At 37.6% G+C, this 25,297-nt stretch overlaps 1 protein-coding gene across 6 annotated transcripts in view; it reads left to right on the top strand.

Moving 5' to 3' along the window:
- The window catches only part of Ptpn13 (protein tyrosine phosphatase non-receptor type 13), a 199,445-nt gene that overhangs the window by 52,589 nt on the left and 121,559 nt on the right, over nt 1-25,297 (top strand). For 5 of the 6 annotated variants that reach the window (XM_042668362.1, XM_042668363.1, XM_042668364.1 and 2 more), the window contains exons 4-7: nt 4,571-4,636; nt 6,844-7,029; nt 10,336-10,423; nt 22,397-22,963. In XM_042668362.1, coding sequence (XP_042524296.1) covers nt 4,571-4,636; nt 6,844-7,029; nt 10,336-10,423; nt 22,397-22,963 — 907 coding nt within the window. The remainder of the gene's footprint in view (nt 1-4,570; nt 4,637-6,843; nt 7,030-10,335; nt 10,424-22,396; nt 22,964-25,297) is intronic. The other variant, XM_042668365.1, reaches the window with a different exon arrangement.

A 25,297-nucleotide genomic window follows, 5' to 3' on the forward strand; every position in this document is an offset into this window, starting at 1 on the left:
AGGGGACTTGAGAGATTTTGTTCTAAATGTACTAGGGATCATATTAATAGAATTGTGATACCATGAGTTTATGTCCATCACCCCCCCACCCACACACAGTTTTCTGGTGGTTAACTGGAGATAAGAGTTTGTGAACTTTTCTGCCCAAGCTGGCTTTGAACTGCAGTCCTCAGATCTCAGCCTCTTGAGTAGCTAGGATTACAGACATGAGCCACTAGTGCCAGCTTACATTATTGTATTTTAATCTGGAGAGAAGGACAGATAACTCTATCCTGGAGATTATATAAAAGTGAACATAAAGAAATGAAGGCAAAACTAAGAGATAGACAATTCATGTAAACAGTGAAGAAGAAGGAAACATTTATGTTAGAAACAATCTGGCTATGATGATATTGACATAAAAACTTTTGTGCAAATGTTTAAAATATCAGACTATGGGTCCATAATTTCTGGAAAATTCAGAATCTGCAGTGAACCAACTTTCTTTTCATTCATCATTCCACATAAATGTAAAAAAAAACTTAGTAATTTCTTAATAATAAAATTGCTGTCAAAATGCACATTTTACTTTTTGATACACATTGCTAGTTGCAATCTAAAGTGATGCTAGCCCTTTTTGCTGATGGCAATATTTTCATTTTCAGAGATTAAACTAGAGGTAGGCCTCTTGATTTAGTCCATCAGTAATATATATGAAGAAAAAACTGATGAGAATTGGTAGGATATATTGGGATTAAGATGATCTGTCTTTTATATTTTAAGAACTACATACATTTTGGAAGTATAAACAATCAGCAGAGGGAAACAATAGCTTTGAGGTGATTGCAGTATTTTAAGGCATTAACCCTAAGAAACTTCTCCATGAGATGAGGAGCTTGAAAAGGATTTTGTTTACTATAGGTATATACAGTATTGGTCATTATTCATGGAGTTATTAAAATGTATAGGTAATGTTTTATTTAGCTGAAATATATATATAGTTACGCAGTATTTTAACAGTATGAATTCATCCTGTGCCTTGTCTGATTCATTTAATAGTATATACTTTTTGACTTATGTCAGTGAAATGGCATCTTTTTTCCTTCTTTATTGAGATTAAGTGATTAAAGATTACATAAATTTCACAAAATTCATAATATTGTGGGATAGTGATACTTAGTTTAAGTCACAAACACATTTTTTTCTCTTTTTTTTTTTTGATTGGTTGTGGGGCCTGAACTCTGGGCCTGGGCACTGTCCCTCAGCTCTTCAGCTCAAGGCTAATGCTCTACCACTTCGAGCCACAGAGTCACTTCTGGCTTTTTCTGCTTATGTGATACTGAGGAATCGAACTCAGGGCCTCCTGCATGCAAGGAAGCACTCTACCACTGAGCCACCTTCCCAGTCCCACAAACACATTTTAACCTTCACCAGGTGCATTGTCATTATCATGGTCTATAAAGCTTATAGACTCTACAAACTTTGACACTACAGCTATTTTTTCCAAATCAAGTGATATGTACATTTCTTTCCTTTTGCTTAGTGTAAGCTGTTCCTTCTTTCTCTTTCATTCCCTTCCTCCCATCGCTGCCCATGAGTTGCTTAGTTCACTTTCATTCATGTCCAGTGCAGCTGATGGGCCCCTCTGTTGAATTTTTCCCCTGTTACCCGCTGATTCCGTGCCCTTCTCCTGGCTTCCCTTAGATGTGTACATGTGAATACCATATGTGAGGTCAAGAACATGGAGTCATCTAAAAATGATGTGACAAATTAAGAAGAAGAGGTCCTTTGTTTCTGGAGTTTACTTTGTCATATCTCCTTGCAGTTTGAATTTAACATCTGCATATTACGTAGACCATGTGCTGTTTGTCTCTTTGAACGTGGCTTATCTTGCTTAACATGATTTGTTCTAGTTCCATCCATTTCCCTGAAAATGCCATTATTTTGTCCTTTCTAATGGTCGGGTAACATTCCATTGTATATAGGTACCATAATTTTTTGATCCATTCATCTGTAGTGGGGCATCTGAGTTGTTTCAATATCTTGTCTATTGTGAATAGTGCAGCAATGAACATGAAAGTGCATGTGCACTTGTATCCTGGTTCCTGTTGGTAGATGCCTAGCAGTGGTATGGCTAGGTCCATAGGGAAGGTCTATATTTAGCTTTCTGAGGAATCTCTAGACTGCTTTCCAGAGTGCTTTTATTAGTTTACATTCCCACCAGCAATGCAGTAGGGTTCTTCTTTCTCCATATCTCAGCCAACATTTGTTGTTGGCTGAATTTAGGATATAGGCCATTCTGACTGGGGTAAAGTGGTACCTCAGGGTTGTTTTTATTTGCATTTCCTTTACGGCCAGGGATGATGAACATTTCCTCATGTGTTTCTTTGCCATTTTTATCTCTTCTTCTGAGAAGTCTCTCGTTAGTTCCCTTGCCCATTCAATGATTGGTTTATTAGATTTGGGAAGGATTATTTTGTTGAGTTTCTTGTATACAATAGATATTAGGCTTTTGTCTCTGATATATCGCTGGTAAATATCTTTACCCTGTTGGTTGGCTGTCTTTCTAGTTTGGAAGCTTATGTTTTTAGCTGTGCAGAAACTTTTTATTTTAAGGTAGTCCCATTTGGCGAATCTCTCTCCAATTTGTTGTAACCCTGGGACTCTGTTCAAGAAGTTCCTGCCTGTGCCTATAAGTTCAAGTGTTTCTCCTACTCTGTCCTGCAGTAGTTTCAGAGTTTGGGGTTTGATGTTGAAGTCTTTAATCCATTTTGAGTTGATGTTAGTTCATGGTAACAGGCCGCGGTCCATTTTTAGTTTTGAAATGGCATCTTAAATTCTGTGTGTGGTAATCACTTTAAGAGATAATTTCTTAAGTGGGTCTAATGTCTCAAAAAAAATAACTACTGAATTATAGTAAAGCCATACGTATCTGAGATTTACGAACTTAAACTGATTTATACAAGAATCTCATTCTCTAGTTATGAAAAATTTTGTGTAGGCATCAATGAATTCTTTCTGTAAGGCATTTAGAATCCACAACAAAAGAAAAAAGTAGGACTAGACCATGATACCTCACACTTGTATTCTCAGCTATTTGGAAGGTGGAGCACCGGGAGATGATAAGTAAAGACTAACCTGAGTAAAAACTTACTGAGACACCCCTCCACCTCAAAAAATAAACTAGAAGCTGGGTGCTGGTGGCTCATGTCTGTAGTCCTAGCTATTCAGTAGATTGAGATCTGAGGATCGTGATTTGAAGCCAGCCAGGGCAGGTGGTTTATTGGAGATTAGAGTTTCACGGACTTTACTGCTCAGGCTGACTTTGAACCATGATCCTCAGATCTCAGCCTCCTGAGTAACTAGGATTACAGGCGTGAGCCACCAGCGCCCGGCAGTGTGAATACTCTTAACGCTATTGAAATTATATATACACTCAAAAATAGTTCACATTATGTGCTTCCTTTTTAAATATAACTTTATTGTTGCTTAATAACAACAATACAGAGGGATTACCATTACATAAGTCAGGTAATGTGTGCATTTCTTTTTTTGGATATCACCCCTTCCTTGCTTTCTTAAAGGTGTTTCTTTTTAAAACAATTTTTAAGGCCTTAAATAGTGGTTTTGAGAGGTATAAAAACATTGTAGAAATTTAGCTCTTGGGCTGGGAAGGTGGCTCAGTGGTAGAGTGCTTGCCTTGCATGTCTGAGGCCCTGAGTTCAATTCCTCAGCACCATATAAGCAGAAAAAGCCAGAAATGGTGCTGTGGCTCAAGTGGTGGAGCACCAGCCTTGAGCTAAAGAGCTGAGGGACAGTGTCCAAGCCTAGAGTTCACGACCGACAAAAAACAAAAATAGAAATTTAGCTCTTGGTTTTGGAGGTATAGAATGATAGAAGGCTTCCTTTAACATTTAGTTCAATCCTCAGAACTGCTAAAAAAGAAACATATTTTCATTACATCAGTTTTTAAAAATGTAGCATCTAAACTTGGCAGACCTTGGGCTGTGTACATGTTAGAACATCTTAACTTGAAAGCAAAATAATACAAATTCTGTATACATTACTTCGGGATTAACTTAAGAGAAATTGCTCCAGTGTATAAAATGACATTAATGTTTGCTAAAACATTACTGATAATGTCAGAAATGTAGAAAAACCTTAACTGCCTATTAATAACAGGTTGAGTAAATTAATAGTTTACAGTACACAGTAAGATTCTATGCAGCAGTCAAATAAAGGTTTCCAAGCAGAAAAATCTCTTTTGGAAAGTTAGAAAAATAGGCCATGAGTAACTTTTAATGTTTCTCACATTCTGTAAAAGAAGAGGAAAGTAATATATATTTGTATTTGTTAGAATTTGCATTAAAATTTTAAATAAAACAATAAAATGATTATAGCATAGCTCAGAAATGAAAAAAAGTATTGTAATAATTTTTAATCATTTTGTTTTAAGCTCTCATCTTTTATGTAAGATATAAAATGACAGTCTCAAAATACATGTTATTCTTTCTTTGGAACAAAACATATAGTATTTGCTAAATTTGTTTTATCTCATTTTATCGTAATTATAAAAAATTTCTATTCCTAGATCCATATTTATTCTCTTGGAATGACATTGTATTGGGGAGCAGATCATGAAGTACCTCAGAGCCAAGTAAGTCAAGATTTTGCATTTGTTATGCTTTTTACATTTTAGTTTTACACATACAGAAAAGTTCTTTGTGTTATATGTGTTCTACAGCATTGTGCAAGGCATGCTACTATTTCTGTACTATCTGTACAGTATTCTCAGAAACGCAGCAATAACTACCCAGATTTCAACAATTCATCCTGAGAGAAGGAATTGACCACTGATAATACTCAACCAGGCATGGTAGTGTATATCTGTAATCCCAACATTCAGGACAGAGACAGGAGAATCACAAGAGAGTATAAATTTGAGGCTGAGAGACATATCACATTCAATGGTAGCCTTTTTTTTTTTGTCAATCATGGGGCCTGAACTCTGGGCCTGGGCTCTGTCCCTCAGCTCTTCTTCTCAAGGCTAATGCTCTACCACTTGAGCCACAGAGTCACTCCCAGCCTTTTCTGTTTATGTGGTGCTGAGGAATCAAACCCATGGCCTCATGCATGCAAGGAAGCACTCTACTACTGAGCCACATTCCCATCCCAATGGTAGCCTTTTTGAATTGTGTATGTATGCACATACACATCTATATAAGAGAAATCATGTGTAAGAAATCAGAAATATAAGAGAAATATAAGAGAAATGAGAGTATATTTTATTTCTTCTACTATGATGACTTATAAGAGGGATGATAGCCAGGTGCCAGTGACTCATGCCTATCATCTCAGGAGGCTGAGATTCAAGAATCAAGCTTGAGGGTGAGATGGGTCAGATAAATCCTTGACACATCTCCAAATAGCTAGCAAAAACAGCAAGTAGGGGCATAGCTCAAGTGATAAAGTGCCAGCTGTGAGCAAAATAGCAATGATATTTACAACATCATTCCTGTGCCATACAAAATCATAACAGGAGGCTGCTGACAGCCTTATATGGCCTGAGGGCTGGATGTTCCCATCCCTAGTACATGTCAGTTTTTTCCCCCCATCAGCAGTAGAGGAAAGCCCAAGTTGCTCTACTTACCATTCCTTGGTATTATTATTATTTTTATTTGGGGATGTACAGGGGGGTATTTTAAATGTTTATATAGGGGGCTGGGAAGGTGGCTCAGTGGTAGAGCGCTTGCCTTGCACTCATGACGCCCTGGGTTTGATTCTTCAGCACCACATAAGCAAAAAGAAAAAAGCCAGAAGTGGCGCTGTGGCTCAAGTGGTAGAGCACTGGCCTTGAGCTGAAGAGCTGAGGGACAGTGCCCAGGCCCAGAGTTGAGGCTCCATGAGCGGACCCCCCTCCAAAAAAAGTTTATATATGTGTGTGTGTGTGTGTGTGTGTGTGTGTGTGTGTGTGTGTGTGTGTGTGTGTGTGTATGTGTGTATTCATGGATGGATGGAGGATGGATAGATGTACTTACTTATTTTGGTGGTGCTGGGGATTGAACCTAGGGACCCATTCATACTGAACTCCATCCTCAGCACTATAGTGGTTTCTTTTAAGTTTTACTTGAATTTCTTAGTGGATGATGTTGATTGTCTTTCATAATATTTTACAAGTTTGGTTAAAAGTCTCATTCTAGTTTCTTGATTTCATCAGATAATTGGAAGTTGTGAGTGTGCACGTGTGCACATATGCATGTGTGCACATGCTGGTTCTGAGACTTGAACTTGGAGCCTACCAGCTGCCCCTGAGCTTCTTTTGCTCAAGGCTAGCACTCTGCCATTTGAGCCACAATTCCATAGTTCTTGATTTATTGTAGTATCTGAAATCTTCCACTTTATTGTGGAAATGATATTAATTTTATGGAGAAAACAGAATGTCTTAGGGAATATTATTAGGAAATAGTTTATTTTCCCTAATGGTGTATATATAAATAGCTATTGAATAATAGAAGATAACTTATTACCCCCAGTAGTTCCCACTAAATGGTATAACATGGGAATTGATTTTCAGAACATTTGAATAACCAAAGAATTCCATGTCTTAATCAAAAGAAAGAATTTTTTTTTTCCTGTAATACTTCTTGTCTGGGAAAATATATGCTAACCATTTTCTGTCAAAAATATCTTTGGTCTAAGGAAAGATGAAATATAGAGATCAATTCTAGCAGAGAAAGAACACATTTTCTCCAAGTATTTGAAATGTGTTTACTGTGTGTCCTAGGGTTCCAGAATGGTTTTTTTTTCCATAGTAGAAATAGGATTTAATACTAGTGATTAACATGGCTTTTCTTTTCTTCTTAGCCTATTAAACTTGGAGATCATCTCAACAGCATACTGCTTGGAATGTGTGAGGATGTTATTTATGCTCGGGTTTCTGTCCGGACTGTCCTAGATGCTTGCAGTGCCCACGTTAGGAATAGCAATTGTGCTCCTTCCTTTTCCTATGTGAAACAGTTGGTAAAACTGGTTCTGGGAAATCTGGCTGGGGTAAGCTACCTTTCCAACTTGTAAGCATAATCACATTTTAAATTTAGTATTTAAGCATTTTCTTTAAAGATGGCATTTTTTAAAAAGATAACTTCAATTTTCTTCATGAAGATTACATATAACTAAATAAACAAATAAATATCATCCAGGAGTTCTTATCTAATGTGCTATAACCATTTGCTTAAGTATAAAAATCCAAATAAGGCTATGAAAAATAATAGAAAAATTAAAATTCGATTGGAATTTCTGGGAAAAGGGTACAAATTATAATTGCATTTAAAAAGTTGTCCTTTGAAACAGATGCTGTCAACTAAACAGTTGTCAGATGAAAGTAAACCTCAGTAAAGGCTGTGAAATGGCAAGTAGCAGAGTATGTTTGGGGAATGGTAATAAATTTGGCATGGGTATACTGGGGGTTGTTCAGTGGGAGAGAAGAATTGAAGAGACAATCGGAATCTGCAGGTAGAGAGAACCTTTCTTGATAAAGGCAATTTTACTTTTACGGAGTATAATAACACTTCCCTCACTTTTCATTGCTCTTCTCAGGCTTCTGGACAGAAGCAGCTCCAGCAGCTATATTTTATTGCAGACCCTGTGCTGCATGGTTTATTTGTATTATCACATTAATTCATCTAACAACCCCATCCTAAAAACATGCTTTTATCTCCTTTAAAGATGATGAAACTAAAGCTTAATTAGATAATTTGTCTGCAGCCACTCACATGACAAATAGCTTACTTGTCTTGTTTCTTCCAATATTGCAGATTTTTTTCCTTAGATTTATTCTTCTATTAAACAGGGATATTGGTACATATCATCCATACATACTACTGAACATTACTAGTGATAACTTTCAGGGTTGAGCTTCTTTAAGGTCCTTACAAGTTTCTTTGCTATTTTTCAATTTACCTGTGGTATGAGACTAATAATATCTACCACATGAGGTTGTGTGTGGATTAAATAAAATTTTCAAGCCCTTCAGGCAGTGCTTGGGACATAATAACTATCCAATAAGAGTTCAATAACTATTATTGATCCCTGCCTCAGAGCAGGTATTCCCAAATATGCAGGATATTCACTATGTCTTCCGTTACCGACAATGCAGTATAATCTATACTAATGTCATAGATGCAGTTCAAGAATACTATATTTAGGCAACAGAATGCTTGAGCCTTGAATATACTACTTTTGATAGGTTTCTAATTCATACTCAAATTTCAGTAAGAAAAGGATAAAAGGGTATGTGTCAGTATGCTGGTGTCTATCCAAACATACAAGAATGTATTCATGCCTTTGGTACTGGGTTTAAGCAATTACTCTTTACCATTCTTGCTGCTTCTACTTTGTATGTCAATGTTATTACTATTCAGTTGTCTGAAAAAAAACATTGTCCTAACTGTTAGGTTTTTAAAAAGAGGTGGCTGAGTAAAAACCACACCACGCACGTGGTATTCAGGTAAGGGGTAGGCTTATTCATCGTTCTGGCTGGCACCAGGCCATCTTGGTCCTCCATGCGGTGGGGAAAGGCCTGGGAAAGAGAGCTGGGAGATCTGGGGAAGAGAGGGAGCTGGGAAAGAGAGAGAAAAGAGCTAGAAAAGAGAGAAAAGAGCTAGAAAAGAGAGCGTCTGGGAAAGGTGGGAAAGAGAGAGCTTGGAAAGAGAAGAGAGCTGGGAAAGAGAAGAGAAGGAAAGAGCTGAGAAAGAGCTAGAAAAGAGCAGAGAGAGAGTGGGCCTGGGCTAGTAGGCCGTATCTAGAGAAAGGTGTGGCCACATCAAATTCCGATGTGAAGGTCACATGGGATGCAGATGTGACCTCTTCCAGGTGTCCCAGTTGCCTAGGTAATGCAGGTACTGGGTGGAGACTTTGCTGCGAGGAGGTTGGAGTCTGCTAGCCATCCAGGAGCAGACCTTACACTAACTTTCCATTCCTTAGAATGTTAAATTTGAACTAATTTGACATGGTTTACTTTAAACAAATATCCTTGGGTAAAGCTATTGACATGTAAGACTATCAAAACATTTTATTATTGAAAAGACCCAAAAGAGCATGGATCCTGGCCACCAGTGGCTCATGCCTAACTACATAGGAGGCTGCGATTTGAGGATTGTCATTCAATACCAACCCGGCAGGAAGTCTGTGAGACCGTTTAACAAACAAAACCATGCAGAAACCACACACAGAAGTGTAGCTGTGTTTCAACTGGTAGAGCATGAACCTTAAGCAAAATAATTTAGGAACGGGGCCCAGGCCTTGAGTATAAGCCCTAGGATCACTAAAAAGAGCATTGATGGAAGATGCTGATGGCTCACCCTTGTAATCCTAGCTACTCAGGAGCTGAGATCTGAGGATTGAGGTTTGAAGCAGACTAGCAGAGAAATCTTAAAGACTCTTAATTCCATTTAACTAGCAAAAGCCAGAAGTGAAGGCATGCTTCAAGTGGTAGTGCATCAGCCTTGAGCAAAACAAAGCCATACTTCTAGCACAAAAAGAAAAAAATTGAAATCTGTCACCGTCAGTGTGTCCATACAAATAATTCTGGCATGTAAGATCTAAAAAATATTCCTTTTCTTTTCTTTTCTTTTCTTTCTTTCTTTTTTTTATTTTAATGCTATTCCTGGGCTTGAATTTAGGACCTAGGCACTATCCTTGAGCTTCTTTTAGCTCAAGGCTAGCACTCTACCACTTGAGCCACAGCGCCATTTCCAGCCTTTTCTGTTATGTGGTGCTGAGGAATCGAACCCAGAGCTTCATACATGCTAGGCAAGCACTCTACCACTAAGCCACATTCCCAGCCTCTAAAACATGTTTCTTTAAATAATAGCTTCAGTGAATGGTTACAATTAATATAAAAACTAAAATAATTAGAAATTTTTATAAAATTTATTCTTAATTAACTTTAAGTAGTTGTACAAAGAAATTTGAATTCAGTGTATCAGTTATGAGTACAATACACCTTTGTTTTAAAATTTTAGAACTTAGAGATGAAAGTAGTTGGGAAAAAGGAACATTTTGAGTTTACTGTTTTAAAATATAATTCATTTTAACTACAACTTTAATCTAGTTAACTGTGTTTCTAGGTAACAAATTACTATTTAGTAATTGTTTCTTGCCTTTTAATTTCCTGAAATGAATTGGCCAGTACTGATCTACATAAATCTCTTAGTCAAGGAATACAAATGACAAGATAGTCTCTTTCCTTAATGCTGATGCCTCCAAAAAGTAATTAGTGTCATTCTGTAGGCAATTATTGTAAAAACAAAAGAGAGATTCTTTTGTCAAATTTGATTTTTGATTACCTGTGTACAGATGGATCAGCTTTCCTGTAACAATGAGCAAAAGTCTGACCGAAGCCAGGCTATTCGGGACCGTTTGAGAGGAAAAGGATTACCAACAGGTAAGAATACAGTAGAAGTTTTAAGACTTTAATCTTATTCTATTGTTTATAAAACTAATACTTACCTGACTTGGAAATCTAATAGTTATTACTATGATTAGCTAGAATATTAGGATGTGAAGTGAGGGTAGGGAGCCAACATAAATACTAGCTGCATGATAAATAAATTCATTCATGGTAGGTAGAAAACATTACATATCAGGACTCCCACAATAAATTATTTCCCTTTCCAACCTTGTTTTATCAATAACATCATCACATTCACTTTGTCATGGCATTTATATAACAAACAATATGTTTTAAAGCATGACTAAATTATATCTATAATATAAACATATATATATATATGAAATGAAACATCACTGAAAACAAAACATTTCAGAGATTAACATTGTTTCCATATGCTGATATTTTCTTTTTTAAATGTTAGTCACAACCCGCTAAATTGCTTTTATGACTAACTAATCATATAACTTGTACTTACTGCCTTAACCTAAACAATACTTAAGAATTCAGACAAATAATGAGTAGTAGTTTTGTTATTTGCCAAAGCATTATATAAGTCTATAATAATTATCCTGGAGATTTAAGAGAAATTCATGGAAATTCCAAATATTGACATTTCCAAATATAAAAGCAGGATATATAGAATTTCACATAGCTGAATTTTTTATTTTGTTCATTGACTTCTTTTTGAACTACTTAAAGCAGTATTGAAAATCATGATTTACATAACATTAACAAAAATATTTTGTGGGTAAAATATTTTACTCTTAAATTTTGGGGGATGCAAGATGCAAATGTAGAAATGTGTTCTAATTGTTATTATATAATAAAATAGATAAAAAGTCAACATCTAGTTTTTAATCTGGCAAGTAACATATAACTCTCTTATTTTAAAATTCTATGAGAGGAAGTGGCGCTGTAGCTCAAGTGGTAGAGTGCTCGCCTTGAGCTGAAGAGCTAAGGGACAACGCCCAGGCCCAGAGTTCAAGCCCCACTACGGACAAAAAAAAAAAAAAAGCCAGAAGTGGTGCTGTGGTTCAGGTGGTAGAGTGCTAGCTTTGAGCTGAAGAGCTGAGGGACAGCTCCAAGGCCCAGAGTTCAGGCCCCACGACCAGGCCCCCCCCCCCCCCCCAAAAAAAAAATAAATAAATAAAATTCTATGAGAAACTCCATGTGAAAATTAAATAGACACTTGATTGGCTGGACCAGATATTTTGCAGAGGTGAAATCTCTTATCTGAGAAGGAAGAATGTGCCTTAAACAAGTGTATTGCTTATCTTGAGAGTTAAAGAAAGGCAGTAAAATTGGAATCATTCTTTAATGACACAGTTAGTTAAATGTCTGTTTTAGTGCTCCTTTATTTATTGTGAATAAAGACTACTTTTCCAGTGAGATAAAGCTGCTTCTGAATAGATTTTCTATTCTTTCTCTTTAAATTATTTTTATTTGAAAATGCTAAAAACAAAAAATTACTATATTCTGATAATTGCCTATTCTGATATATATGTTATTAGTTTATATGTGAATAAAAAAAATACAAGGTGAGATTTGTCTAACTTTTCAGATTGTTTTGATGTTAATTACAGTACTTTAGTCCCTTTTCCCAAGTGTTTGTTGTTTACCATATTTCATATACCTGTTTATATGGAAACATTTTCTTATAGATAAAAATGTATTTCCTGTTATACAGTAGTAGGATTTGAGATAAGATAGAAATTATGAGTAGAACCTTGCTGCTAAAAATAACAGCAGGTTGTTTACCCATCAAGTTGCCAGTCACTCTTCTGTTTAGAATGAGATAATAACAAAGGGTTGATGAATGTCAGACATAAGGACCTCTTACACAAGTAAAACATTAATTTAAGTACACTATTTTCTTCTTTACCCTCTTTACCTCTTTCCCCTATATCCTCTCCCCTCCCTTTCTCTCACCTTTCCTTTTTCTCTCTTTCCCTTCTTCTCTCCCTCTTTCTTCTCTCCCTCCATTTTTCTTACCCTCTACTTTCCCCTCATTTCTACTTTCCTTTCTCCTTTTTCCTTTCTCTTTACTGTTATCTGTAATCTCTTTCTGACATTCTCTATCATCTCCTCCTACTATTAATTGACCATTTTATGGAATTGAAGTTTATTTGCTTATTGTTTATAATATATAATTTTGTATTTTTTTTCTTTTTCTTGTCGGTCATGGGGTTTGAACTCTGGGTCTGGACGCTGTCTCTCATCTCTTCAGCTCAAGGCTAATGCTCTACCACTTGAGCTACAGCGCCACTTCCAGTTTTCTGGTGGTTTATTGGAGATAAGAGTTTCACATCTTTCCTGCCTGGGCTGGCTTTAAATCATGATCCTCAGATCTCAGCCTCCTGACTAGCTAGGATTACAGGCATGAGCCATCGGCACCTGGCCTAATTTTGTATTTTTAAGGATTAGTTTTTATAAGTTGATTTTGCTTTAAAAAAAAAAAAAACTGTTGATGGATAGATACAAGACTTATTCTATCCCATCATCAGTTTATAAAATAGCACATTTGCCATAGCTTACTAAAATTTGAAGATTATCAAATATTAACATAGATGGTTTAGATTATATTACTTTCAGGTACAGAACCATAGCATCATATAAGTAATTACTGTGAAGTATTTTAGAGATGATAGAGATTGAACTGGATCTGTACCCACTCTTCAATTTCTTTTTTCTTCTTAGTACTAGTGTTTTAACTCAGGCCAGGGACTGTCTCTTAGCTTCTTTGCTTAAGTTTAGTGCTCTACCACTTGAGCCACATCTTCTGCCTATATCACATCTTGATTCTCAGACTTTTTACCTATGTACATACTCTCAAAATATAGTTGTTAAGCTTTCTGAATCTGTAGATCCTAGAAATAGGGAAAACCCTATAACAGATTATCCATTGGATTTATTCTAATATTCTGATATTATATACCAGTCTATCAGAGAATAAAATCTTATATCTAAACTTAAGAGAATGTTTAAGGAATTACAGTTAATCTCAGAATAAACCAGCATTTGTTTGTTTGTATTTTTATGTAGAATTAGAAGTTGTTTGGATCAACTTTGACAGAGGAGTATTTGTCATATCTTCTTAGCCAGTGCTTCCACAGAAGTAGTAGTAGTGCAGAGGAACACTTTTTAATTTGCCATTTGCAAATGTATAAACCCTCTTTTCAAGGACAGAAATATACTAAGTATAACCACTACTAAATAGAAACAATTATCAGCTAATAGTCATATACTAATTTAAGAAGTTTGAGACTGAAATGAAAAAGAAGTATTCTTCTATGAAATTGACATTACTTTCTAGGGCACAAATAGTCCATTCTTGCTGGTGACTTTCAGCAAAGCAACGTGTTCTATATTGCTTGCAAAGCATTCTCTTCAGTGTGCACCCAACTTAAACATTTATGTGGTGAAAGACTTAGTTTATTAGGTTCCTCACCAATGAAGAAACATCAAGATGGGTAGTGAGATACAGAATTAGATTAAAAGAAATAAGCAAATTTAGGAATAATGCCTTATTATATTTAGTAGTTTAGTTGTTCAAATAAAATTTAAGAAAATCTTCCATCTATGACTAAATGACCTTAAAAGATGTCTCCTTATATCTTACCTCTGAAGTCTATTACAGAAGATAAAGCTAACTTAGTGGGCTGTCTACCCCTCCTTTGTTACTTAATACTGCCAGTGCTGATAAAATGGCTTTCCTAAGCAGAAAGAAATCAAACATTTCCTGCCAACTGCAGAACCCTACACCACATGAGATCAGCATGATAGCAATTCAGAACCTGGCTGTATTGACAATCTCATGTTTCTTATTTTATGTACTTGAACACATCTGTGAAGACAGATGGGGAGTTGAACCTCTTAATACTGAAATGTCATTTCAGTATTTCAAAGCTAATTTCTAGAGATGATGTGAATTTTTGAGTCTCTGTGTGAGGGGAAGGGTGAACGATGATGTTCATGACATCCAACTAAGGATAATGTTAATTGCACATAACAAAAATAGTTACAATACAATGGACATTGTTAAGGAAGATTTTTTTTCCAGTTTCAAATAAATGAGGGAAGTGGTGCTGTGGCTCAAGTGGTAGAGCGCTAGCCTTGAGCTGAAGAGCACAAGGACAGCGCCCTAGCCCAGAGGTCAAGCCCCACGACCGACAAAATAAATGAATGAATGAATGAATGAATGAATAAATAAATAAATAAATAAAATAAATGGGACATGTTCTATTATAAAAGTATTTTATGTTCTTAAAATCTATTATTTGTTCTCCCTGTATGATAATCTATTTAGATACTTAGCTATTGCAAGCTATAATTCTCTAGAAAGAAAATGTTTATGATTTAATTTTAAATTTGGATGCTTATAATTGTGTCTAATCTAATACTGTATGTAAACTACCTTCTGAAGTCAGAGCCCCTCCCCAAGAGGTGGAAAATTCACTTACAGTCACATTTTTGCTCTTTTGAACAATATGATACTTTTATTAATGTATTTAAAACTTTTTTTTTTTTTTTGGGTCCGGGCATGGGGCCTGAACTCTGGGCCTGGGTGCTGTCCCTCAGCTCTTCAGCTCAAGGCTAGCGCTTTACCACTTGAGCCACAGTGCCACTTCTGGCTTTTTTTTTTTTTTTTCTTTTTGCTTTATGTAGTGCTGAGGAATCGAACCCAGGGCCTCAGGCATGCAAGGCAAGCACTCTACCACTGAGCCAACTTCCCAGCCCTTTAAAACTTTTTTAAAAGAGATTTTCCAATATCTAGTTTCATTATTTTCTCTCAGAACAACTCTCCCACCCCCAGTAGATAATTATGTGCTTAGGAAGGAAAACAAAGCAGAAATAGAAAAGAGAGGCAAGGGTAACATGGGTCGTAAAGAAACATACTCATTTTCTTACTTATGTAAATGTAACCCCTCTATACATCACCTTTAAATAATAGTTTTTAAAAAGACAAAAAGAAAAGGGAGGCTTTTCTTTTTTTTTTTTTTGGTCAGTCATGGGACTTGAACTCTGGGCCTGGGCACTGTCCCTCTCAGCTCTTCAGCTCAAGGCGAGAGCACTCTACCACTTGAGGCACAGCGCCACTTCCAGTTTTCTAGTGGGCTCGCTTTGAACCCAGATCCTCAGATCTCAGCTTCCTGAGTAGATAGGATTACAGGCGTGAGCCATTGGCACCCGGTGGGAGACAAAATTTAAGAGCTCAAAATAACTCACATAGGTTAGTTCACTAATAGTATCATTGCTTTAAAAATGTATAATAGGGGGGCTGGGAAGGTGGCTCAGTGGTAGAGCGCTTGCCTTGCATTTATGAGGCTGCATGCATGAGGCCCTGGGTTCGATTCCTCAGCACCACATAAGCAGAAAAAAAAAAAGCCAGAAGTGGCGCTGTGGCTCAAGTGGTAGAGCTGAAGAGCTGAGGGACAGTGCCCAGGCCCAGAGTTCAGGCCCCACAACTGAACACCCCCCCCCCAAAAAAAAATGTATGATAGGTTATTTCCATGTTTTGAAGATAACTGAATGGAGAAACAGGAAATTGAGTGGCTTTTACAAGATTCTAGATTGAATAGAAAACTAAAATTAAAACACAGATCTTTTGATAGCTATAAACAATGCTATTTTAAATTGGTATTAAAAGTTTTTAAATATTTCATAGTCCATTTTATTACTGTTCTTTTGAATCTACTTTATTAGAACTGGAATACAAAACAAATCAGACATGGTCTGTATGTTTTTATTCCAGTTGAGAGTAGGGGAAGCTAGTGGGAGTAATGACAGATACATACATATACAAATACATATATATGTATATGATTGTTTTTATACAGAGAGAGAGACAAAACAGACTCAGAATGCTTTGTAAGTACAAAAGAATGGGGAAATACCAAAAAATGTGCCTTCTGCCTGAAATAATTGAGTAGCTCCTTTTTTTTTCATATTTTTTTATTGTGATTAAGTGGTTACATAATTTTCCTAATTTCACAGTATTGTGGGATAGTGATGCTCAGTTAAAGTCACAAACACATTCTAACTTTTAATTTGAGTAGTTCAAATGGCAGTGCTTTCATCCAAAAACATTAACATAATTCCTTGTGATCAAAAGGGATAGTGATCGTAGCTATTTAATGATTCCAATACTATTATTTATCCGTTAAGTAAAATAATTCAGGTAGCCTGTACATATATTTAGAAAGCTTTAGAAAGCAGTTGTATGTTTTTAATCTAATCTCTAATACAAATTATTAAGTAACACTAAATTTAACAATAATCCTTGATCTTTACTTTTTTTTTTTTTTTGCCAGTCCTGAGGTTTGAAGTCTAGGCCTGGATGCTGTCCCTGAGCTCCTTTTGCTCAAAGCTAGCACTCTACCACTTGACCTACAGTGCCACTTCCAGCTTTTTCTGTGTAGTTTATTAGAGATAAGAGTCTCATGGGCTTTCCTACCCAGGCTAGCTTCCAACCTTGATCCTCAGATCTCAGTCCCTTGAGTTACTAGAATTATAGGCATGAGCCTCTGGCATCCAACTTTGATCTTCACTGTTGTAGTTGGATTAAGAATCAAATAAATATGGACCCAGAATTTCATTTCTTTTTCCTTGTATGGCCAGGTTCTACATTTGAGTTTTCCTTTGGAGTTACAATATTAGTGAATTTTTCCCTAATACTTGAGCAACATGAAACGACTATAACGTGTTGAATCATTACTTTATATATTATTACTTTATTGAGTAACATTTGTAATTGCAGGACTTTATTATTATTATAAGTAGTGTGGATTTTATTTTGTTTATTGATGGCACTATGATTAAAACTCAAGTCTCCAGTAGAGGAGAAAGAAAAGATGAAAAAATAAAAATGAACAGTCCAAGAGGAACTAGAGGGAAACCAGGCTTGTAAAAAGAGGAAAGTGGTTCAGTAAGGAATTATCATTTATTGTCTAGAAGTAAGATTTAAGAAAGGATGAAATAAAAGCATCCACTGACTTTCACAACATGGAGATCATAGGTGATACTGAGGGCTTCCCAGTCACGGAGTAATTAAAAGCTATGTAAAGCAGGTAGAATAAGGAATGGGAAGACATTGGAGACAACAGTAGCTAAAAGGAAATGTGGTAATAAAGGAGGAACTGGTTTGGTTTGTTTATGAAGAGATTATATTTGAAGCAAATGATTCAGTAAAAAGGGGAAATAGCCAGGCAACAGTGGCTTACACCTGTAATCCTAGCTACTCAGGAGGCTGAGATCAGATCAAAGCCAGCACCAGCAGAAAAGTCTGTGATACTCATCTCCAATAAACTACTCCAAAAAAGGCAGAAGTGGCTCTGTGCCTCAAGTGGTAGAGCGCTAGCCTTGAGCACAAAGAGGCTGAGAGACAGCACCCAGGCCCTGAGTTCAAGCACCAGGACATGCAGAAATAAGGGCAGGGGTGGGGGTAGTGGAGATCTAATCAGATAGCAGCAATGTTAACCACAAAATCAAATTATTTGGAAAAGTAAAAAGCATTCATATTGGGGACTGGCCTTCAGTGGATAGGAAATCTCATGCATTGAGATGACAGGAAAAAAAAAGTCTGTGGACACAGCCGGGCGCTGGTGGCTCACGCCTGTAATCCTAGCTACTCAGGAGGCTGAGATCTGAGGATCGTGGTTCAAAGCCAGCCCGGGCAGGAGAGACCATGAGACTCCTATCTCCAATAAACCACCAGAAAACCAGAAGTGGCGCTGTAGCTCAAGTGGTAGAGCGCTCGCCTTGAGCTGAAGAGCTGAAGGACAGCACCCAGGCCCAGAGTTCAAGCCCCACGACCGACAAAAAAAAAAAAAAAATCTGTGGACACAGGTAGATTATGTAGAATTAGTCATGGAAAGATGAGACAGCACTACTCAGACAGCTTCTTTTTCCTTGGTGGAATATGAGACAGGGTCATCATCTAAATGAGCAATGAATTAAGGTAAGAAATTTATGAAGAATGAGGAAAAATGAAAATTGCTGTGGAGAGTGAATGAACTTACTGGTAGCACATGGTATTGATTATATAAATGTGTATTTATTGTGTTGTCAGAATACCCATTTGTTTGAAATTTTTTTTCCCTGGGGGTACTGGAGTTTGAACTCAATGCATTACACATGCCAGCCTGGCACTCTATTACTTGAGTCAGTTCTGCCCTTTCCAGTTAATTTTGGAGATGAAGTCTTGCCAACTTTTCTGCCCAGGCTGGCCTTGAGCTGTAATCCTCCAGACCTCAAGCTCTCAGGTAGCTAGGATTACAGGCATGAGCCAACTTGTGCCCAACCACTTCTTAGAATTTGTTTTTTAAGTTTTGACTAGCTATTCATAGACAAGGCATGGGTGGGTGTGGGGTGGGGGAGCAGGAAGGCATACAGTGGCCTTTATGATTCTGAATTCTTTCAGTTAGTACATCTTAAGTGAATTTCATCAATATGTAAAAATAGCACTATTCCTTAGTTGATAAAAGTTTAATTGAAAGAAATTCTTGCCTTTTGTTCTTGAAGCTGATCTTGGGGCTCAAACTGAGGCCCTAGGTTCTGTCCCTGAGATTTTTTGCTCAAGCCTAGCACTCTAGAACTTGAGGCCCAACTTCACTTCTGGTTTTTGGGGTTGTTAATTGGTGATAAGAGTCTCACAGACTTCCTCCCTGGACTGGCTTCAAACCATAATCCTCAGATCTCACTCTTCTGAGCAGCTAGGATTATAGTGTGAGCCACCAGTGCCCATCTGGTCTGCCCTGCTGAAATGTGGATTGTGAAAGATTGTAACTGACCCCTACATACTGTAATAACTGTATAGTGTGCTTCAGTTTTTGAAATACAGTAGATTAGAAGCTAGAGTCTATGATATGTTCAGATGTAGTTGTTGTTTATATATGATGTTGTTTATATTATATGCCTCCACATGAGTATTATCTGTACTTGACTGACTATAGATAGATCTTTGTTCAGAGGAAGATGCAGTATAAGGAAAGCACAAAGTTTGAATATAATCTTCAAGTAAGCAATTATTCGTTGCCATTTTGAAATGAATCTCCTTTTCCTAAGTTTTTTGTTTTGTCTTTGTTTTTTGGTTTTGGTGCCAGTCCTGGAACTTGGGGCCTGTGCACTACCCCTGAGCTTTTGCTCAAGGCTAGTGCTCTACTACTTGAACCACAGCTCCACTTTTTTTTGCCAGTCCTGAGGCTTGAACTCAGGGCCTGTGCACTGTCCCTGAGCTTTTGCTCAAGGCTAGTGTTCTACTACTTGAATCACAGCTTCACTTTCTTTTAATTTTACCAGTTCTGGGGCTTGAACTCAGGGCCTGGGCACTGTCTGTGAGCTTCTTTTTGCTCAAGGCTAGCACTCTGCCACTTGAGCCACAGCGCCATGTCTGTTTTTTTCTGTTTATGTGGTACTGAGGAATCGAATCCACGGCTTCATGCATGCTAGGCAAACACTCTACCACTATGCCACAGTCCCAGCCCACAGCTACACTTTTTAGGTAGGGTTTTTATTTTTATTTATTTTTATTTTTTGTCTGTTGTGGGGCTTGAACTCTGGGCCTGGCCACTGTCCCTGAACTCTTTGGCTCTAGGCAGCACTCCACCACTGATCCAGAACACCACTTCCAGTTTTCTGGTGATTAAGTGGAGATAAGAGTCTCACAGACTTTCTTGCCCAAGCTAGCTTTGAACCGTGAATCTCAGATCTTAACCTCCCGAGTAGCTAGGATTAGAGGTGTGAGCCACCAGTGCCCAGCTTTTGGTAGTTTTAATGGACATGAGTCTCACACACTTTCCGGCTCTGGATGAGTTTGAACTGCCATCCTCAAATCTCAGCCTCCTGAGTAGCTAGGATTACAGAGCTCCAAGTCTTGCTTGCTTGCCTGCCTGTCTGCTCACCCTCCCTCCCCCTTTCCTTCCTTCCTTTCTGTCAGCCTGGAGCTTGAACACTGGGCTTGGGCTCTGTCCCTGAATTCCTTTTGCTCAAGGCTAGCACTCTACCACTTTAACCAGAGTGCCAATTCTAGTTTTTTCCTGATTAATTTGGGATAAGAGTCTCATGGACTTCCTTGTCCAGGCTAGTTCCAATCCTTGATTCTCCTGAGTAGCTAGGATTACAGGCATGTCTGTGGACACCCAGCTTCTAAGGCTTGTTTTTTTTTTTTTTAAAGGTAAAATTTGTTGTCCTGGAATTAAGGATTATAATTGTTATTCTGAAGAGGCAGTTAACAGCTTCAAATTAAGCAATTTGTTACTAGGAAGGTTTTAGTGTCATTACTCTATATTATATTGAGTAGATTCCTAGATTATCAAAGAGAAATCACAGAATCCTGCAGAGAGAATCAGTACTTATGGTCTAATTGGTTAATAACTATACAATATTTTCCCACATTTATTTATTTATTTATTTTGTTTTTGTTTTTTTGGTCATGGGGCCTGAACTCTGGGCCTGGGAGTGGGCACTGTACCTGAGCTCTTCAGCTCAAGGCTAGCACTCTATCACTTGAGCCACAGTGCCACTTCCGCCTTTTTCTGCTTATGTGGTGCTGAGGAATTGAACTCAGGGCCTCATGCATGTGAGGCAAACCACTCTACCACTGAGCCACCTTCCCAGCCCCCACATTTATTTTTTGGGGGTCCGGTCGTTGGGCCTGAACTCTGGGCCTGGGCACTGTCCCTCAGCTCTTCAGCTCAAGGCTAGCGCTCTACCACTTGAGCCACAGCGCCACTTCCGGCTTTTTTCTTTTTGCTTATGTGGTGCTGAGGAATCGAACCCAGGGCCTCATGCATGCAAGGCAAGTGCTTTACCACTGAGCCACCTTCCCAGCCCTCCCACATTTTTAAATAGCACAAATTACTATTTTATAAATCTTAAAATTCATATTTGAGTGGACATTTTGGTATATTTCAATGTATTTATAGACTGCTGCCTTAAAAACAAAGAGAGGCCCTAGTTTTAACTAAATCAAGTTTTAAAGAATAAGAATTGACATTTTATTCCAGTTGACAAATAATACACTATGTTCTAAATGGAAAAAAAAAATACTATGTAGTACTTGATGGTCTACCTTGAAGAAAATTAGTATTGTTTTATAATTTAAATGAAATCAAATTATCTTATTTTTACATACTAAAAACGTTTCTGAAGATGTATCTGATTATAATAAAATTTTGAATTTATGGCTGGATGCTAATAGCTTACGCCTATAATCCTAGCTACTCCGGAGGGTGATATCTGAGCAGTTTGAAGCCAGCCTGGTCAGGAAAGTACATGAGACACTTATTTCCAATTAACCACCAGAAAACTGGAAATGGAACTATGACTCTAGAGCAGAAAAGTTCAGGGTCCTCAGTTCAAGCCTCACAAAAGAAAGTTCAATAAATATATTGCTTATTTAATAAGAGGCATTGCAGGAAGTGGTGCTGTGGCTCATAGTGGTAGAGCGCTAGCTTTGAGTGAAAAAGCTGAGACAGCACCCAGGCCCCGAGTTCAAGACCCATGGTCAACCAAAAAAAAAAAAAAAGAGAGAGAGAGAGAGAGAAAGTAAAAAAGAAACATTGCACAGGGTGTATATAGCTCAATGGTAGAAGTGTTTGTTGTTATTGTGTGGCAATACTGAGGTTTAATCTCAGAATTCTGAGCTTTCTAGGCAGGTGCTCTATCAGTTGAGGTTTGCTTCTAACCTAGTTCAATGATTAAGAGTACTTATACATACAAATCCCTGGGTTTGATTTACTAGCAGTACAAAAATAATAAACAAAAACCGGCATACTGGACCTTGAAAAGTTACACAAACAACATTTCTTTGTATTTCCACTATCATAATTGTTATCTCATTTCTTCTCTGATTTCCCACTTGGAGAATTTAGAGAATTGCCACCACTTTCATTGTCAGTAGTGGGTTGCCTTCCAGTTTATTTTCTAAAAAGTCTGTGCATACATGATAGATTCTTATCATTCCAGGAAGAAGCTCTACTTCTGATGTACTAGACATACACAAGGCTCCATTCTCTCATCAGACCTTTCTTAACAAAGGGCTTAGTAAATCTATGGGATTTCTGTCCATCAGAGACACACAAGATGAGGAAGATTATTTCAAGGACATTGCATCAGATAATAATTCTGGACATGAAGATTCTGAAAATATCTGCTCCCCTTACCAGTTCAAAACTAGCAGTCCACAAAAAAATGTTATCCCTGGCATTGAGGTACTTCCCAAGAAGAAAACTTGGGCTTCATCCATGGACTTGCTTTGTACATCTGACAGAGACTTCTCCTCTGGAGAGACAGGCCAGTACCAACTCTGTCACCCTGAGGCTGTAACAGGACGGACTTCAACTGTTCCTAGAAAAAGAGAGGCAAGATATTCTGATGGAAGCATAGCCTTGGATATCTTTGGTCCTCAGAAAAAGGATCCAGTATATCACAATCAAGAATTGCCCACCTCCTCTGCAATCTCAAGTGCTTTGGACCGAATTCGAGAGAGACAAAAGAAACTTCAGGCTCTGAGAGAAGCCATGAATGTAGAAGGTTAGTAATTTTGTGTGTGTCTGAGACAGAATTGAACTAAACTATTTAAAATTCTATTTTGAAATAATAAAGGGTTATTAAGCCATTTCACAAGTCTTATTTCCATTGCCAAGCTTTGTACCCAGGTTGACTTGTTCTCTGTCCAATTCTGTTCTCCATTCCACGAAAATCCTAGTCAATCTATTGCTTTCCTAAATCATCCCTACTAAACATGCCCAGTTCAGGCATTAAGTCTCTCACTATCTTCAGATTGAAACCTTTCAAAGGTAGGAGGCACATTTTTCTACTTGATTGGAGGCTTCACTAAATGATTGGTTCATGGAAATGAAGAGCAGCAAATAAAAATCATCCACTCAGCCCAGCACCAGTGGCTCACGCCTATAATCGTAGCTACTCAGGATGGTGAGGTCTGAAGGTGGTGGTTTGAAGCCAACAGGCAGAGAAGTCCCCGAAAGACACTTATCTTCCATTTAACCACTCAAAAATCAGAAGTAGTGCTGTGGCTCAAGCAGTAGAGCACTAGCCTGAGCACAAAGAGGTTCAGGGACAGTACCCAGGCCCTGAGTTCAAGCCCCATAACCAACCAAAACAAAAAAAAACACAACAAAAAATCGGTCAGTCACCCAGTGGGCAATAGTGTTGGGATAGGGAAGTGCTTTCAGATCACTAGTTTTATAGCACACAGTACCATGACATTACAATTAGTGTGTCCGAAGTAAGTTGAATATATGCACCTAAAACCATAGTATCTAGTTTTGTAGATTTAGAGTTGATTTATACATTTAGTCATCTTATATAGATTTAGAGTTCTTTACTCCATTTAGTATATCTGTGACCTTTAGCAGTTTAGTGATCTTCCCAAGTGTAAGTTATCCCATCTGTAAGAGTAGCCTGGTCCAAAATAGATTATTGTATAATGAGTGTTTAGTAATTAAACCAGTTGTATTTTTTTAGTGTGAGAAGCACAAAAACAGCTTTTGAAGTGATTCTTATTATTCTGGGGTAAACCTGTGTTTCTAAAATAACTGGATTCACACGTACACAAACAATATCAAAAGTGACTATGGTCCTTAATTATGTTATTCCTTTCTTTAAACTAAAAAGCACTAGAATATTCCTTTCAGTCAGCCAGGTTACAGGTTTGTTAAGGATTTGTTTAGGAAACAAGAGTAGTTACAAAACTTTAATATGGGGGCTGGGAATGTGGCTTGCCTTGCATTCATGACGCCCTGGGTTCGATTCCTCAGCACCACATAAGCAAAAGAAAAAAGCCGGAAGTGGTGCTGTGGCTCAAGTGGTAGAGCACTAGCCTTGAGCTGAAGAGCTGAGGGACAGCGCCCAGGCCCAGAGTTCAGGCCCCACGACCGGACCCCCCCCCCAAAAAAAAAAAAAAAACTTTAATATGAAATAATACACAGGATTAATTTAAAATTCTTTCATCTGTTTGTACTAAAAATAGCTTCTATCCATAAGTTTAGAATAATCCATGTTTTGTTTACTCACCATATTACTTTTTAACTTTTAGAATTTTGATGGCTACAAGTAGGTACTCTCCTAAAAGTAGCTTAAAAGAAGAAACTCCTGGGGCTGGGAAGGTAGCTTAGTGGTAGAGTGCTTGCCTTGCAAACTTGAGACCCTGGGTTAGATTCCTCAGCAACACATAAACAGAAAAGGCCAGTAGTGGTGCTGTAGCTCAAGTGGTAGAATGCTTGCCTTGGGCTGAAAAACTGAGGGACAGCTCCCAGGTTGAGTTCAAGCCCCATGACCAGCCAAAAAAAAAAAAAAAAAAGCTGGGCCGGAGCAGGAAAGTTCATGAGACTTTTATCTCCAGAAAACCAGAAGTGGCACTGTGGCTCAAGTGGTAGAGTGCTCGCCTTGAGCTGAAGAACTAAGAGACAGCACCCAGGCCCAGAGTTCAAACCCCACAACACACACAAAAAAAGATATAACCTTAAAACAAAGAGACAATGGATCCTGTCTATAATCCTAGCTACTCAAGAGGCTGAGAGAAGAAGAATCAAGTTTCAAGTCTTCCCTGAGAAAGAAAAGTTTGTGATATTATCTTGAAAATAACCTGCCAGAAGCAGGGTTGGAGGAGTAACTCAAGTGGCAAAGCCACTAGTCTTGCGAGTGCAAACCCCAGTACCATTAAAACAAAAAGAAGAAACTCATATCACATCATGTTTATGTACTACTACACAACAAATAGCACATCATAACAATAATTCAAACTAGTCTAGCTAATTATGAATATGGTATCTCAAAGACATTGATATAAAGAAATTTTATTCATTGTGAAAAATGAAAGTGATTCAAACATAAAATCATTATAAT

The sequence above is a fragment of the Dipodomys spectabilis genome, unplaced genomic scaffold, assembly GCF_019054845.1.
Source record: "Dipodomys spectabilis isolate Male_0828 unplaced genomic scaffold, ASM1905484v1 ptg000436l, whole genome shotgun sequence".
Classification (NCBI taxonomy): Eukaryota; Metazoa; Chordata; class Mammalia; order Rodentia; family Heteromyidae; genus Dipodomys; species Dipodomys spectabilis.